General features: G+C 41.2%; 1 protein-coding gene across 16 annotated transcripts in view; it reads left to right on the top strand.

Moving 5' to 3' along the window:
* AGRN (agrin) overlaps nt 1-18,524 on the top strand; it is a 487,688-nt gene that overhangs the window by 393,409 nt on the left and 75,755 nt on the right. For all 16 annotated transcript variants that reach the window (XR_013213195.1, XR_013213196.1, XM_077250009.1 and 13 more), the window contains 6 exons: nt 2,178-2,321; nt 4,895-5,019; nt 7,988-8,093; nt 8,357-8,704; nt 8,817-8,981; nt 10,718-10,845. Coding sequence is in view for 14 of the 16 variants with exons in the window: in XM_077250009.1 (XP_077106124.1) it covers nt 2,178-2,321; nt 4,895-5,019; nt 7,988-8,093; nt 8,357-8,704; nt 8,817-8,981; nt 10,718-10,845 (1,016 nt within the window). In the remaining 2 variants the exon portion in view is untranslated. The remainder of the gene's footprint in view (nt 1-2,177; nt 2,322-4,894; nt 5,020-7,987; nt 8,094-8,356; nt 8,705-8,816; nt 8,982-10,717; nt 10,846-18,524) is intronic.

Genomic DNA, 18,524 nt, shown 5'->3' with positions numbered 1-18,524 from the left:
AGGGAGGGACTAATCGGACTGTGCCCGTCGCTGATTGGTCACGGCAGCCATGACAGGCAGCTGGCGAGACCAATCAGCGACGTGGGATTTCCGTGACGGAAGTTGCAGACAGAAAGACGGAAGTACCCCTTGGACAATTACATATACACTGTGTTCCAAATTATTATGCAAATTGGATTTAAGTGTCATAAAGATTTAATCATTTTGTTTTTCATATAAACTCATGGATGGTATTGTATCCCAGGGCTCAGGGGATCACTGAAATCAATCTTAAATACATGTGATAATTAGTTTTCCAGTTAATTCTAATTAAAGGAAAACTACTTAAAAATGATGTTCCACATTATTAAGCAGGCCACAGGTTTTAAGCAATATAGGAAATAAAAAGGATCTCTCTGCTGCTAAACAGTGTTAAATAGTGCAATGCCTTGGACAAGGTTTGAAAACATTAGATATTTCATGAAAACTTTGGAGTGATCATCATACTATGAAGAGATTTATGATTGAAACAGAGTTCATGCAGATAAAGGCATATTGAGGAAGGTTTCTGCCAGATAAATTCATTGAATTAAGAGAGCAGCTGCCAAAATACCATTACAAAGCAGCAAAAAGTTATTTGAAGTTGCTGGTGCCTCTGGAGTCCCTCAAACCTCAAGGTGTAGGATCCTTCAAAGGCTTGCTTTGGTGCATAAACCTACTATTCGGCCACCCCTAAACAGTGATCACAAGCAGAAATGGTTGCAATGGGCCCAGACATACATGAAGACTATTTTTCAAGCAGTCTTGTTTACTGATGAGTGTCGAGCAACCCCGGATGGTCCAGATGGATGGAGTAGTGGATGGTTGGTGGATGGCCACCATGTCCCAACAAGGCTGCGACGTCAGCAAGGAGGTTGAGGAGTCATGTTTTGGTCCAGAACAGCTGGTAGGGCCCTTTAAGGTTCCTGAAGGTGTGAAAATGACCTCTGCAAAATGTATAGAGTTTCTGACTGACAACTTTCTTCCATGGTATAAAAAGCAAAAATGTGCCTTCAGGAGCAGAAGCATCTTCATGCAATGCAATGCACTATCTCATGCTGTCATGCTGCAAAGAATACATCTGAGTCATTGGCTGCTATGGGCATAAAAGGAGATAAACTCATGGTGTGGCCACCATCTTCCCCTGACCTCAACCCTATAGAGAACCTGTGGATTATCATCAAGCAAAAGATCTATGAGGGTGGGAGGCAGTTCACATCAAAACAGCAGCTCTGGGAGGCTATTCTGACTTCATGCAAAGAAATACAAGCAGAAACTCTCCAAAAACTCACAAGTTCAATGGATGCAAGAATTGTGAGGCTGATATCAAAGACGGGTTCCTGTTGGGATGTTTTGGAGTTAAATAGCTTTTTTGTTCTGTGAATGTGACCTCATAATGCTGTAAATTCCACAAATGAGCATTTTCAGTTCTTTAAAACATATCAAATGTTTAGAAATCCTACTGTGCATAATAATTTGGAACAGTGCATTTTGAGTTTTTATTCATTTGAGAGATTAAACTGTTATCATTCTGAGGTTTCTTCAATAAAATTCAATGTATACGCTAACGGGTGATGACTTTTATTAGACTGACTGTCATTTGCACCGACCATTTAGGACAATCAGAGAAAAATGTCATTTGCATAATAATTTGGAACATAGTGTATAGATGCGCTCATGTGTCTGTGCTCCTGTACTAAAGGGGTAATAAATGCAAGATTAATGAGCTAGGAAAATGTGAACTTTAATCTACTGGAACATTTTTAGACATATCTGTCAAATTTCAAACCAAATCTTGGATCAATTATTTTTTATGCACAATTTCGGGACAATTTGGAGAATGTTTTCAAATTGTTAGCTACGCGCCATTAAGGCCATGCCACACACCACTTCATTAAGCCACATTCCTTGTAAGAGCGCTGCAAAAAGTGTTTGAGGCATATGATGAATAGGTCTGAAATGAGATGCACCAAGTTGGGGCAAAATTTGGTGCATTTTGTGCCACCTGAGAAGAGCAAATTTGCCCCAATTTTTTTAAATTTGCTGCACACTGAATTACATGTGACTTTTTTAAACGCCTATATGATACCCTATAAGACAGAGCATGTATGGAGATTCCTAGACGATAGTTATCCACATGGTTTGCTTCCATTTTGCAGCATGTCACTGTGATCAGGCTGGAGCCGTGCGTGATGACTGCGAGCAGATGACTGGTCTGTGCTCATGTAAGACGGGAATCTCTGGTTTGAAGTGCAGTCAGTGCCCAGACGGAAGTAAACCTGGCCTGAGTGGCTGCGAGAAAGGTAAGGACATCTGTGTTGGTGGCTTTTGGATGAAACCGTTTTTTATTATTTTTTGAAGATGTGTTTGAGTTGTCTACCACCATCATGTGTTCGAAATGTCTACCACCACCACGTGTTTGAGACGTCTACCACCATCATGTGTTTGAGATATCTATGGCCACCATGTGTTTGAGATTTCTACCGCCTCCATGTGTTTGAGTCGTCTACCACCACCACGTGTTTGAGACGTCTACCGCCACCACGTATTTGAGACGTCCACCGCCACGTGTTTGAGACCTCTACCGCCACATGTTTGAGACCTCTACCGCCACGTGTTTGAGATGTCGAACGCCACTGTGTGTTTGAGACGTGTAACGCCACCTTGTGTTTGAGACGTCTACCAGCACATGTGTGAGACGTCAACCGCCACCACGTGTTTGAGACCTCTACCGCCACGTGTTTGAGAAGTCTAATGCCACCGCGTGTTTGAGACGTGTAGCGCCGCCATGTATTTGAGACGTCTACCACCACTTGATTGAGACATCTACCGCCACCACGTGTTTGAAACGTCTACAGCCATCATGTGTTTGAGACGACAATTGCTATCATAGCACAGCATGGATACGGCCGTTATATAACCGAATTCTTTTTCCCAAGTCTTGATCCGGACATATTTATGTTCTGTGTCACAGTTGCTTCGGCAGGTGAAGCACAAGCAGAAACCTTTTTTCCAGATTTTGTATTGAGCGCCGGCACAATCAATAATAATTTACCTTCTTGAGTGACTAAAGGAGAATGAAAACAGATTTGAGCGAGCGTGGAAACACAACAAAATGAAGGCTGACAACATTTTACAATTGATCGGTCCACATGGGCAGCTCATTACCCTATCTGTCTTCTGTCGATATTGATTGTCTCATCTGTAGTCATATTTAAAGGCACACAGTCCACAGGAGTTTTATTGCGGGCGATTTACTTCTCATTTTGCATAAGTAAAATAATGCCAGATTTGTCAATACCGTAATAGATTTTTTATCATCATAGAGATCTAATAATCTTCAGTATTGATTAAGAAAATTATAGTATAAAACACTTAAATTAGGGACAGACTGTGTTTTTGTACAATATTTGCCATCACAATAGGTGTTATACACCTGAGCTACATTTATAGAGTTCTCCCATTTGAGGCATTTATAGCAAATATGGAAGAAACGTCAAAGATGTTCAATGGATGCGCCTTTCACCCAGGGACCCTCCGCTATCTCCAGAATGGTGCCCCGATGGCTGCATGTGTACCACTTTTTCCATAGGAGCTCACATTCTCTTTCTTCATTTATGAGCGCCCCTCTGTGGCCGTTTCTTAAGATAAATGCATTGGACATTTATTGTTTATCCTGTTGATATACGATAAATATCCCAGATGATTATCATGTATTGACTGTCAAGCCATGGTCTCTTAGTCTCTTCCCAGGTGGCCAAACAATTAGTCCTCCTTTACCTAGGGTTAATTGCATTTAAAGGTACTCTGTCAGCAGGTTTTTGCTATGTAATCTGTAAGCAGCATGATGTAGGGTCTGAGACCCTGATTCCAGCGATATGTCACTTATCACTGGTCTTTGTGTTAGCTATTCCAATAAAATCACTGGTTTATCAGCAGGAGATTCACTGCAGGACTAGGTGTCCCATGCCTACTAGTCAACTTCTCTGTGTAACTACGCCCCCACCACTAATTCCCTACTTTCTCTCTGTGCACACAGAAAGCAGCCAATCAGTGGTGTGGGCGGGGTCATACACAGCTCAGTATTTTGAGCTCTGCTAGACCTGCAGCAGAGAAGACTGTGATTTAATCACAACTACTGCACCAAGTAAGCTTAATGATACATCGCTATAATCAGGGTCTCTGTCCCTTAATTATGCTGCTGTCAGATTACATCGCAAAAACGTGCTGACAGATTCTCTTTAAAGGTCTGACCAGTCTGCTGAACACTGCAGGGAGAAAATCAACTGGCTCTGCATTGGGGCCAGCTGTCAGTTAGGATCGGGGCACGGTTACAGGCAGTGCTCTGTATACTCAGAGCGGTGACTGATCCAGTTCTGGCACCACCCCGTGACTGAAACTGGAACACTGCCATGGGGAATAAAAATAATGTGCTGTGAGATTGCATCGCAAAAATGTGCTGACAGATTCCCTTTAAAGGTCTGACCAGTCTGCTGAACACTGCAGGGAGAAAATCAACTGGCTCTGCATTGGGGCCGGCTGTCAGTTAGGGGGCACAGTCACAGTCGGTATTCTGTAAACTCAGAACGGTGACTGAAACTGGAACACTGCCATGGGGAATAAAAATAATTTTCTCCCCGTAGCTTTTGGATAAGTGCAGCCTCCGGACAGGTTAATAACACTATTAACCTGTAGATTAACCCCGTATCTGCAGGTTAATAGAGTATTTTCTGGTGACCTGTTTCCTTTAATGCCTTAGAAATCCTACATTGTTTTTAGAATCTAGATGGCTTATATTTTGTCAGATCGAAAGTTGAATAACTTGTCACTAAATCATTGGAACTAAAATATAATTTTCTAATTTTCTTTTGCCCAGATCCATCAGCTCCTAAATCTTGCAGGGATATTCAATGCCAGTTCGGGGCAACCTGTGTAGTAGTTGGAGGTACTGCCCATTGTGAGTGTCCATCGCCTCTGTGCCCAGAATCGAATCTAACAAAGGTAAGCCTCATTGTTTATTGTATTCACAAAATATAAGTGCAAGTTCCCCATTTACTTAAAGTAAATCTGGCCATATACATGACATAATTCTTGGCCGAATGTAAGTTTGGCCTGCAGCTATTTCTCCCAACTCCCGCATATACAGGAACAGTCATCTTGGGATAGAGGAGCAAGTTTTGGCCAGATATCTCAAACCTCTGAGAACTAAAATTCCAACTGCTTGATCCTTCTTTCCTCTGACATCTCCTGTCGGCCAGAGTTGAAGGCCCTTATGGTCAACCGGTCCAGCCAAAATTGACATCTTCAGCTGACTATCATGTAATGTGTATGGGGGCCTTTAGATTTTCTTTAGGTTCTAATTTATCTCCCAGGGGCTTCCTATATCCTATATCGTGACCCACTACTGTTGGCCTCTCTGACCAGCATCGTTGAGCATGAAGGAAATGGTCCAACCCCTTGTAAAAGTGGCAGATCTACCTTCTGTCCTCCTCCAAGAATCCCTTGATCAATAGCATTCTATGGTGATAATCTGAATGTTAATTCACTGAGAACTTTTATGTCTATCTCACTCATCGTTAGTGTTTGGAATGTTCTGAAGACACGGTTGCCTTTTTCTCTGTAGACATGGCATAAAGGTGCATTAGAGGAAGCCAATTATATTGTAAGGCAAAATATCTATTTTTGTTTTTTTTTATGGGTTAGACTTTGACCCTAAACTAAATTCCCAGAGAAATACCCACAGCAGTCAATTTTAGATTTGCTTTAGACTTTCTCCAAAAATGTAGGGTCGTAGGGCCTCTCTTCATTCATTGCCGAAATGTCTAAGCTTAGAAATCCTCTGCACTGCTAAAGCCAGATGGACGCACGGGGGAAACCTACCGATTTCACAGGCTGATTATATCAACTCGGAAACACTTGACCTACATTCAGAGCACATCCTATTCAGAAAACCACACAGTGTGAGGCCATATCCAACGTGGAGACACAAAAAGGCCCTCTGCACATATCATTGCATGAATATTTGATTTCTCCAGTTGACCTTAACATTGCATGGATTTAATGATTTGTACATCACTGAGTAAATATACCTTTATTTTTTTCTTATTGGAGTTTTTAGGAAATTTATGAAGGGGTGTTATTCATACAGTTATGCATCATTATATTGATTATACATGATAATAAATATGTGTGTGTTAATATTGAATCTGCAATATTAATATTTTAAATCTAATCTTTCATATTGAAAATTGTATTTTAATTCTATTTTTTCATTATTAAACCGTATTGCTGTGTGCAGTAAACTCGCAATACATGACTTTTTATAGATCAATGGTATAAGCAAGGATAATAAACTTTGTAGTGTATCATATCTGTGTAATATGCGTCTTTCTCCACTTATGAGCCATTTCTTATCTACCTCCACATCCTTAATTCATTATTCACTATGAAAACTGCTAAATTCTATCTTGCTCAAGACCAGACAGATTGTACGAACAATTAGGGATATCTACACAGCTGCCTATTAAGGGCTATGAAAAGGTATTGGGATGCCGAGCATGAGAGAGACAGAAAGACAGATTGTCCTGATTTTAAGTGTTTCATTTCTCAGTGCCGGAATCACAGTTACACTGCTTAATACTGCTGCTTGATGTCCTCCGTGCTGCTACTTCTCAACATGTGTAACTTAGAGGCAGGAATTCCATATTGGTCAAGAGCAGCTAGATTGCTCAAATAATGACGGATACAGTGACCTATTATGTGCTATGGAAAAGTGCTGGGAGATAGCAGATGAGAGAGAAGCAGAAAGACACAGATTATCCTTCTGATTTTAAGTGCTTAATTTAATCTCTGTGCTGGACTCGCAGCTATACTGCTTAATACGGCTCTTTGATGTCCTCAGTGCTGCTGCTTCTGAACATGTGTGACATAGAGACAGGAGAGTGGAAATTCCTTCTTGCTCAAGACAGGCTAAATGTCACACATAATGACGATAATAATGAGCTCCCTATTAAGTGATACAGCAAGGTGTTGGGATGCAGAATTGAGATTGGGAGAGGAAGAAAGACATAGATTGTAATTCTGATTTTAAGTGTTTGTTTCATTTTGACCTCAGTGATGGACTCACATCTACACTGCTCAGTACTGCTGTATAATGTCCTTCATGCTTCTGCTGCTTCTGAACATATGCTACATAGAAACAGGAGAGCAGAAATCCCTCGTGTCAGTTTGTGCTATGTCTAAAAGACATAATAGCAGCTACTTTCAACAGTCTTCTTTTTATTTGGGGGATTTGTCAACAATTTTGGGGGAGGGGATTATAGTTATAGTCAATAAACTGAGCGATAAAAAAAATAAACAAAGTGACCTAAAACTTGTTCAATTAAACAAGTAAGTAAGAAGTTATATCCAAAGAAGAATCAAGAGGGGAAAAAAGGGTTAGGGTAAGAGGAAAAGGATGTGGAAGGAAAATTGAATTAGCAAAGGTAGAGGGGAATGATCAGGAAAGAAAAGGGCAGATGGAAAGGTTGGCTCAGATAAACATGGAAGAGTAGGGACAGGGGAACATAGCAACTTTTTTCCACCCACTAGCTAAGAGACAACTGAAGATTAGAAAAAGAGGCTGTAGAGGAGAAAATTGCAGGATACAAGTCATATATGACCAGAAATATTACTCATGTCTACACACAATAGTCTATTCAGAAAAGTTACCAGAAACAAATTGTACAATGTAGGTATTACCGGAAACAAGTCTCCTTCTTCCACTATAGCCTGCCTGAATAATACATTAGTCCCTGGTGAGCCATTTGACGTCACTCACGGTGGCTTGAGATTAGTCATTAGGCACATATAGCCCTTGTTTCAGCGCTTCAATATCTGTGATCTTTAATGATGCTTTTTCACTTATCATTTATGTCCCAGTTGACAATATCCAGCATATTGCTCAGATGCCTGTGTTACTTTGCTGTAGGTCTGCGGCTCTGATGGAGTGACCTATGGAGACTGGTGTCAGCTGAAAACAATTGCTTGCAGACAAGGTCGGGCCATTACAGTAAAGAACACCGGACCCTGTCAAGGTATCATGTTTTTCTGATTTTCTTTTTCTCGGCCAGATAATAATCTGTTAGTGTTGTCCTATTACACCATCCTTTTTGACGTTATGGCACTTAATAAAAATGTGCAAAAATATTTGTAAGTTTTGCAAAATAATGATTCACATTTTTATTATGGAGCATTATTAGAAAATAAATGTGTATTTATTGCATCGGTACAAATAAGTGGATCAGAAAAATCTATACTGCAGCTTAATTTTTTCTCCTGTTTTTTTTTTATACTTAAGAAACCATCACCGTTGCCAATCTTCAAACGCTAGCCCCCTCTGGAACCCCAGCACCACCCATTGGCCGATCATTGCCTACACCGACAACCCCAAAAGCTCGGCATCCCAGCAAAAAGGTTGACCCTTACCCATTAGTTTTGGAGACTGAAAGTCCTCGAAAGCGTTACACCAGCACTCACAGGCCGGTGACACAGCCACACGTCCGCACCTCCACAGTAAGACCAGGAGTAACCGTACCCACTAGGCGCCCCGCTACAACTCAAACATACGATGAATCTGGAAGCGGCAGTGGAGATGAAGACCTGGAAGTGAGCGGAGATCAGGAATTAAGCGGAAATGAGCCGTCAAGTATGTAGACAAGTCTTAAAGTCTTTTTTTCATTCTTGAGAGGGTGTCCAGGTACAATGTTAAACTTCAACAGGTTATTTCATTTATTCTCCTATGCTTTTTTTTGTTACAGAGGATGGATTTGAGGGGGGAGATGAGCAGCAAGAAGAAGGTGAGGAGGGCAAGGACCTTGACACTACCCCAGTCATGGAAAGAGCGAGCTGCTACAATACTCCTCTAGGGTGTTGCTCTGATGGGAAGACACCAGCCATTGATACAGATGGCACAAACTGTCCAAGTAAGTGACCTCTTATGATAATATTGGCTTGTTATATATGTGAGAACATTTAGACATTTTGTTTTGGTTTTACAATTCTTAAGAAACAGAAAATATCTCAGGGAACTGCTTGTTAATATTCAAAGCTTTTAGTAGCTGCCAACAGAGTGGTTTTTGGATAATCCTGGCATCAAGTTATTAGTTAGTCACTTTTTTCTATACTGTGCTTAAAGGATTGTGTCATTAAAGACAAATCCTAATATATGGAGGCGTTTTGGAGGTTGACTGATCCCAGCCTCCGTCACTCCAGGCGGCTATTTGTAGTCGGATAGCAGCTCTTGGCTCTGTCATGTAAAGAGCATATGTGACCCGTTATGACAACCTAATATTCTTATGGGAAAACCACTTGAAATATAACCCCCTTCCCCCCAAAAAAAGACGCATCTTTTTAAAAAAGCATTAATGGTTATCTTGTTAATTTCAAGAATTCAAATGCAAGTTTCGCAATTTTTGGATTTTAGTTTTCTCTATATACTGTAGGAAATAAGATGTAGCTCTGCATTGTAAGGTTACACCAGGATACCAATATACCTCGTTGTATTGACATTTCTAAAACCACATAATTTTTTAAATGAATCCTTTGGTTCCTAAATGCAACTTGCTAAATAGTCTACTTTTAAAAATATTCTACCATTTTGTTACTGCCGAGGATATCCAAGTCTTTATCTTTGCAAAAATGTTACAAATCCATCAAAAGTATTGCTCTTGGTTGTCATAGCTTTCCGATTCTCCCCTCTCTTGTCTCAGTGTTAGATATAGCAGCAGAGAGAGGGAAGGGGTTGTACATAGATCGGAGAGGGGAATAAGTATCTAAACTTTTATGAAGAGTTGAAAAATAGGAAAAAAACACATGGAGGGGAAATAAATGCAGGATAGAAGCTGTGCTGATTGATAAACGAATAGCTTACGTCCAGCCTATATTACTGAGAGAAACGCTCCCAGAAGAAAAATGTCTGATTCTTGGATCAGGCAACAAATTGGTTATCGAGAGGTCTAAAAATGAATGTAGGAATGAAGATTGCAGACTTCAGCTTAGTGCAATTTTATTCAATAAAGGTAATCACCCACATATGTAAAATATTTTTTGTTTATTTCTTAAAAAAAAAAAAAAAAAAACATAAAAAGTAACAAAAATTACAACTGGTAAACATCTATATGCAACAGCTAGTAGGGTTTAGTGCCTGTTTCTCCTTCCTTGTAGGAGACGATTAGTGTGGACCTCCTTGCATGGTGCAAGACGATGATGACGACAAGGGGATTTGACCAGGAAATATTGAATGTAGAATTAATAAAAAAATAATAATTCTATATTTAATTTTTAACTTTTGGGTGTAATTGTCTAATTTTTCTGACTATTTCGTCCTCATAACTGCCTATTCTTGTTCTTTTTTTTCTTTATTGCCCACCTAGTACAGGGTCCGTATTAAGCCGCTTCTAAAGGGAAGTTGTCCTGGCTGGTAAAGTGATGTATTATAACAGGATGGCGCTACATATACATCCCCACTGTAAATCAATTACTAACCTTCCATGGTTCAGCCTTGTGTCATGCTACTAACCCTGCACCAGACACTGGTCATAAAACGTCTCACCTGTCACATGGGCCTAGGGAAAAGCAGTAGGCAATAGCTGGAAATTTGATGCTAGCCTATCATTGCACCATTAATTTGTATATGTATCCTTCTCTTATTTCCCTCCAGAAACAAAAACATTTGAAGGCGTTCTCATTGTTGAGGAGCTGGAAGGTCAAGAGGTCTTCTACACCCCTGAGATGTCTGACTACAAGTCCGAGCTGTTTGGCGAGACGGCCAGAAGCATTGAAAATGCGGTAAGTTTCTCTTGATGTAAAATTACTGTCGAGAAGTGAATCATCGAATTCAAGGCTGTTCACATAAATGGGTTTAATATAGACTAATCCTACATCTAAAAGGTAAAATAGTGTGAGGAGGTGTACCGGCATGGATGAGTATAGAAGCCCTTGATACGAAGGAGATGATTTCTGTAGGACCAATTGCCTTCCTATAAATTTTCAGGTTTAATTTTCAGAGAAATGGAAAATTCCACACAGTGTGACTGCCATAATGGCACAGGCTACATAATCGAAAACTTCAAAGCTGGATTAGTAGTCAGGCAGACAGTAGTTTTCGCTCAGGCATATTATATGGGTACATCCAATTAGCTTCTAACCAGCTGCTGGCAGGGACTCTCGACAAGGTGCTGTTGAGCGTTACTGAGAATGGCTTCACTGCTGAATATTGATATTGCTGGGTGTTTTACTGTGCATTTCTATAGTTTGTTTGGAAGACACTGCACACTCTAGTGGTAGTTAATGCAAGATAGTATGAGTTTATTATACAATACTCAATATAAGAAACACATGGGAGCACATCTACAAACATTGGATAAGCGATTCAAATATCATAACATGACGTTTCGACTCTCCCGAGTCTTAATCATACCATCGCTTGGTATGGTGGTAATGTTACGCACATATAGGCAACTCCTAAGTTGTGGATGTATGGGTAGTACTAATCGCTTTTTAGGTTATGCCCAAGCCAACGGCTGTACGCTGCCCTGTGTGTGGGACCTGGGTGAATCTGCAAGGCGCGGGAGCGCCGCTTTTCAAGTGTCTTCACCCAGGTCCCACACACAGGGCAGCGTACAGCCGTTGGCTTGGGCATAACCTAAAAAGCGATTAGTACTACCCATACATCCACAACTTAGGAGTTGCCTATATGTGCGTAACATTACCACCATACCAAGCAATGGTATGATTAAGACTCGGGAGAGTCGAAACGTCATGTTATGATATTTGAATCGCTTATCCAATGTTTGTAGATGTGCTCCCATGGGTTTCTTATATTGAGTATTGTATAATAAACTCATACTATCTTGCATTAACTACCACTAGAGTGTGCAGTGTCTTCCAAACAATCTGATTACTGGGACTTTTCAGTCCGTGACACTAGCACCTCGCTCTAAATTGACTGAGTGCACACCATCATACTCCATTATACATTTCTATAGTTTGACAATGTTATTATGCCCTAATATTACTCGACAGTATAATCTCATATAGTGTTTGGCATGTTGATATTGTAATTCCACTGCGCTTCAGTAGAGTTTGCCTTGTGTGTTTTTCCTAACTTGGAAAATTTCTCGGTGTGTCATGGTCTTGATGCAGTGATGCCCATCAAGCATGGAAATTTTTACCCTGAATTTTGGCATCCATTCATAATAAATATAATTTACTTGTGGATATTACAGCACGTTTTACGTTAATGAGAGCCAATACCCCGCCTTCTGAGTTTTCTCTAAGCGTCACATTCTACCAAACGATGAGGGTCAAAAAGCCCAAAACCAAGCTGTCGACAGATGGGTCTCTGGTGTGACTGGTATGAGTTACTTTGCATATTGTTTCCGTGGAGCACTAAATAAGTCTCCATAGTTGGGTATTTTCAATGAGAGCCCTGAACCCATTTTACATCCGGCAAAAAATGAGGATGCAAGGACTACATTTTATGGGAAGTTTTCCTTGATGAGCATCTTTAGTCCTTAGTCACACATCTGTGTTGTTATATGTCAGCAAAAATTAACTGTTTTTCATTTGTGTGCTGGTCCATTTTTCATCTGTTTTTGGTTGGTCCATCCATGTGTCATTTCCCAAGCCTCTTTTAACATCTGGTTAGTGAATAGTTGATGGCGCACAGAGTTGAATTGGGCGAGTTCGGTTAGCAAATCGGACCAAAGTAGGACATGTCTCGTTTTATGTGGCCAGAAAAAAAATGGACATGACAATGACTGACAGATGACTCTGCCTTTCCCACCCGAGATCTCCCACAGGTCATTCCATGGGACGGTGCATGAGCAGATCGATAATCCGGTTCTCATCAGGACCTTACTGTGCATGCACCGCCCCACCGAATGACGAAAGATCTCTGGCGGGAAAAGCAAGAGTGACCTGAGGCAGGCGGTAGATGGGGAAAGGAAGAGAGAGGGCAGGAGAGCCGCAAATGCCGTGTCCCAGTTGGCTGCACTTGCGGCTTATTTGCACAAAAAAATTGCTCAAAGACAAGGATTTCTAAAACAAGGGTAATGGAATTAATCAACATTTCAGCGACTTTACACAGATGACATTAGTTTGAGGCATAAAAACCACCTGACAAGTTCCCCGTAAAGGGTTTTTTCCCTTTCCGATGATGACGTTCCATTGGCCGCCACCTGCCCAAATACCCTATAGGAGCTCACAGACGTCATAAAGGCTTCACTGCAGATCTTTACTTAGTTCTGCTCTTGGAAGGAGGAACCGGATCTGACAGTGACATTCTAGACGTTGTAATGTGTTGATTAAACTCCACTTGGGCCATGTTTGCAAAGAAAAGGCCAACAGCTTAGAATACAATGAGAACCAAAATAACAGTCTCTCCGCTCACAACCTTGTCAGATCGCAAAGGGCATAATTTAATTAACATCTTGTTAAGCCAAGACGCGGTGGCAGCTGAAAAAAAGTGAAATAATTCTGCTTTTGACATTTGAAAGTAAAGTTCACCTTTTTCTTTCCTTCACTATTTTACATCTCCAATTTGAGACCAATTTATTAGCAATTTGTTTTTTTATAGAATCCATATATTTACTTTAAGTCTGAACATGGAATTTCTGTAATTAAATTTCAGACACGTGTGTGAAAAGCTTACGAAAGCTCGGCGTAAAGGGTCAGAATATGGTAATGTCGCCTATATTATCCATATGTATATCATTATTGGTAGAAAAGAATAGAAGATGGGATTAGATGGCGGTATTACTTTATTATTACATGGGATAAAAATGGCGCATAAGCAAAGCAATGAACTTCTCTTAATGGGGTTGAATCATCTAAGTCAATCCCTTTACTATGAGAGCCACCATGGAGATCAGGGGATGGTTACACAGGAATCCTCCGTAGTTGTGCCCTAAACAGGAATATAAACAGTTTTTTCAGTTGGGACAAAAGCTTAAAAGTCGATAGACGTCAATATAACATTGACCTAAATTATTTTAAAAGTCATGAAAATGATTTTACATTTTTCTATTTTTGCATAAGAGTCCTGATCACAAAAATTTGGGACTTTTGATCACCCATCATTATTTCTAAATATTCCTGCCGTAGCACATTATCTGGACTATTTTATATTATTTCCATGTCTGCACTGGCTAGGAGTGCACTAGAGAAGAAGCTGGACAAGGCAAATGCTGTTGCTATTCAGCCTTTTGTTTAAAAGGGGTTATCCAAGACTAGGTTGAGATTCTATTAACTATTGAGGCTGTCCCACCAAAGCAGTAGTAGATTGGCTGAGGTGGATGACTTTTTTTTATTTGCAATGTATGGTGCAGCTTTAGATTAGCAGGTCAGAGATGTTTCCATTTGTGGAAATGTGTGTAATTTTAGGCAGTAGATGATTGAGTCTTTGTGACAACGGTAGGTGTCATGTGGTTGAAGGCGCCCAAAGTGAAACTTTTACACCAGGAAAACGAGCACTTAGCTGCACTTCTGGTCTGCCGGAAGAATTCATAAACTGTCCAGAAAACTACAGTAAACTCCATTATGTTCTCTTAGGATCTTTTCTTATAGATCAGCATAGTGTTTCTTGTAGGTACATGTTTTGAGGGTAGAGTCCACCATTTGGCTAAGACGTGGCTTTCAAGCAAAGGCAATGCAACGGTTTTAGCACTGTTTCCTAGGCCTATCCTCAAGGAACCCCTAGAAGTCATGCCTTTAAGGGCAGGGTCCCATGTAGCAGCTGCCATGTGGCTGAGATGACCATCAGGTCCCATGCCGTATAGGAGCTGAGGTGGGGTTTTTCGGCTCAAACCACTAGGGGATTCAGCTGTTGGTGACCCGTGTGCTGAGTGTCAAACCGATCTCATATTGAAGGCCTATCCTAAGGGAAGAGTCAGACGGTAGTATAACATGGACGAGGATCTCAGCACAATCTTTGGACTGGCCGTCGGCTCTCCCAAACTGAGTGTGACAACATGTATTAAGATGCTTTTGCACCTTATGATTAGTCACCTTACATTAACCTTGTGAATTACCATTCATTATATATTATGTGCATATTTATGTGAAAAAGATTTTTTATTGGTCCCACAATTTCAATAAAGGATTTTTTATATATATCTAGGCTAAATATGACTCGTTTTTCTCCAGTTTAAATAGACAATGATCGAGTGGCCGTATGTGTAACAAACTACTGACGTTTTCTTTTTGTATATGTATTAAGATGCTGCTGTCACGCTCGGGTCGGCAGAGCCACCAGTCAGTCCTAGTGTTGCATTGCGATTCCCTTCTGAGTTATACAGAGACTACCTTAAGGATAAGGCCTCTTTCACACTTCCGTCTTTCGGCTTCCGTCACAATCCGTTGATTTTTGAGGATCCCGCACTGGATCCGTCGGAAAATAGCGGTCCGTCGTGCGGAGAAAACATTCAGAGGAATGTTTTTTCTGCACGTCGTAAAATCGGTCAGCGACGCATCCTGCGCTGCCCGTTGTCGGCTATAATGGAAGCCTATGGATCCGTCGCTGACCGTCACACACAGGAATCCAGCGACGTATCACGTTTTTCCCCTCTGAGCATGCCCGGAAGGATTTTCAAATCCGGGAAAAAGTGTTCTCTCTCTCTCTCATCTATCCATTGGATGGGGTGATAACTTGGTCAACAAGTGGGACCCTCTCCGATTGGCAGTGAACTTTTTTTTTTTTACAGCAGTGCGCATGTTCTACCACCACTGTAATAATATCCCACGGAGCTGCCCTAGCCTTTTTCCGGCAACCCCTTAGAGAATGAATGGAGCAATGGTTGGTCATCTGATCTGCCTCTCGATTCTAATGGGGATAAAAGTGCCCATCGAGGATCAAAAAAGTCCTAGCTGTTATCACCTATCCACAGGATAACTCCTTTGCACTCTTGGAAATGTGGAAGATGTGGCTGTTGGGGCTCCGAAGAACCAAACGACAAAATCTCACATCATTGCACGACAGCTCTAACTTTTTATACTAGTTATATGGGCTTTTAGATCCGATCTCTAAGCATGACTTCCTAGCTTTTCTCCTTCTCTTCAACATCACCGGTACATTTCTGTTCTTCTCATCTTTTTTTACTGATAGCTGAGGAAGCAGCACCATTGCCTACTGAAGAGCAGATAAGGGATTTGAGGCTGCGCGGTCATAAGAGATAATATTTTAGAATCCCTTCTAAGAAGTCTTTGCCAAAAGGCGCAGAAGAAAAACTTGTCTCTGGGCTTATCCCCCATCTGTTTCATTACTCCTGTGATGTTTTGCTTTATGTGCTGATTGTTCTTTTACTTTCCTTTATCTTTTGGTAAATCAATGAAGCTGTGCGCTGTGCGCCAGCTAGAAATGCATATGGTAAAATAATGTAATAATGAGCTGATTTCTGTATGTGAACATGTCCTGCAACAGCTCGGATAATGCGATGGGATGGAAGCGCCCCCTGCTGGCTGACGAGTGGCATTTGATGTTCTGCTAGTAATAATCCTCAATCACGGATGGCTGTCATCATTATTTTTTTACCAAAATAGTTGTACTTGTATTATTTCCTTTATTATTATGTATTGGTCTGATTTATCTTTATTATGAACCGCATCAATGGAGAGTTTTAATTAATATTGATATCTGCAATATTAGTGGATACTGAGCACAGAGAGTATTGATTACCCATAAAACAAGCTCTGGATCTGACATTGGAGCCGATGTTGCACGGCGCTGCAGACCCCAATACTTCCACACGTCCTACCTAAACTTTCCACAATTTCTCTTTTCCTAGGTAAGGCTACGTTGACTCGTTACATTTTTGCTGCGTTTTAAATTTTAAGCTTAGTTTGAGAATTCAGAAATCTCATGCACACACATTGGTTTTTTTTTTCCGACTGAATTGGAAAACTGCTGCGTTTTTGCAAACTGCAGCATGTCACTTCATTTTACGTTTTTGCAGTGTATTTTCACCCATAGAAAGCAATGAATAAGTGCAAAAACGCAGCCAAAAATGCAGGTGTCAGGTTTGGTGCGTTTTTGGTGCAAAAACCTTAGGAAGTTGCATCATGTTTTTTTTTTTTTTTGGGGGGGGGGGTGCACCAAGAGACAATAAAATGCAGCAAAACTCCTTTTTAGGAAGAAGGTTCTTTACTGCCAAGAGAGCAGGTTTTGCCTGCAGAAAAAAAAATGCAGCAAAGACACAATGTATGACACTTCCTTGTCTGAAGGAGCTTCATCTCGGATCCTTAATGGGATTGCCTAGGCTTATTAAATTGATGACCCATCTTTTAGCTCTGGCGGTGGTTGGATGATACAGCATATAGAGCCAGAACGGTAGAGCTCAGCGCTCTGTGTAGTGGCCATTCCCCAGCACTGCAGCACCGCTCCTACTCCTTTCAATAGGAGCTGGAAACCGCCACAAAGAACAGAGCCGTGCTGTGCTGCTCTTTTTTTCATCTGAACACATCGAGAACTAAAAACAGATTATCGGTGAAGGGTGTTGGACCCCTACCAGTCATATATTGATGATCTATCAGATAGATCATCAATAAACTGTAGTGCAACTGGACAACCCCTTTGACACCCCCTGGAATATACACACCAGTTAAGGCAGAAACATTTTGAAAAAAGGATAACATGAAAGAGCTGAAGTTTGATATTTGTTAATGAAGATATTTAAAGGGCTGGTCATATAAAGATTTATTTATTACATGTCCACACAGGAGAGGTGATAAATTAGGCTACTTTCACATTTCCGTCTTTTGTGTCACGTCGCAATCTGTCGATTTTTGAAAATTTGCAGGAGCCTGCATTTTCCCATAGACTTGTATTGCCGACGGATCGCGACGTATGGCCACACATTGCGTCCGTCGTGCACTGGATTGCGTCGGGTTTTGGCGGACCGTCGTCACAGAAAAACATTCAAGGGAGTGTTTTTTTGTACGTCGCATCACAGTTTTCCCGTCTGCGCATGCCCGGCAGGAAATGTCTCTCTCTGACTCTTTCCTGCCCGACAACGCAGACGGAAATGTGAAAGCAAACACTTCCATCGGTACGTCACGCCGACGCTTTGTGACGGGCGACTACCGACGGAAGTGTGAAAGAAGCCTCAGATTGCTGGTCTGCTAACTGATTCCTAGAATGGAGGCCCAAAGTCTCCTGTGTGAATGAAGCATTACTGAGCATGTGCAACCAGTGCTTCCTTGAAAGGGTTGTCCCTGCTATGTGCAGGGGAGCACAGCACTCGGCAGCCCTTTGGGGGTTGAGCATGTGTACTTTTGCTCCATTCTGAAGGGGTTTAGTGCCAGTACTGCCAATCGGTGCCTGTCCCACTGCTGTACCCCCTAGTAATGTCTATAGGACAACCCCTTCAAAGTTAGTAACAAAAAATAGAAGAGTTGTATATCTGCTCACCATTATTGAAAAATGCCTTGACTGGAGGTTTGGTGCATGGAGGCTCTCACTTCTGGGTGTA

The sequence above is a fragment of the Ranitomeya variabilis genome, chromosome 4, assembly GCF_051348905.1.
Source record: "Ranitomeya variabilis isolate aRanVar5 chromosome 4, aRanVar5.hap1, whole genome shotgun sequence".
Classification (NCBI taxonomy): domain Eukaryota; kingdom Metazoa; phylum Chordata; class Amphibia; order Anura; family Dendrobatidae; genus Ranitomeya; species Ranitomeya variabilis.
This window is presented reverse-complemented; position numbering and strand designations above follow the sequence as displayed.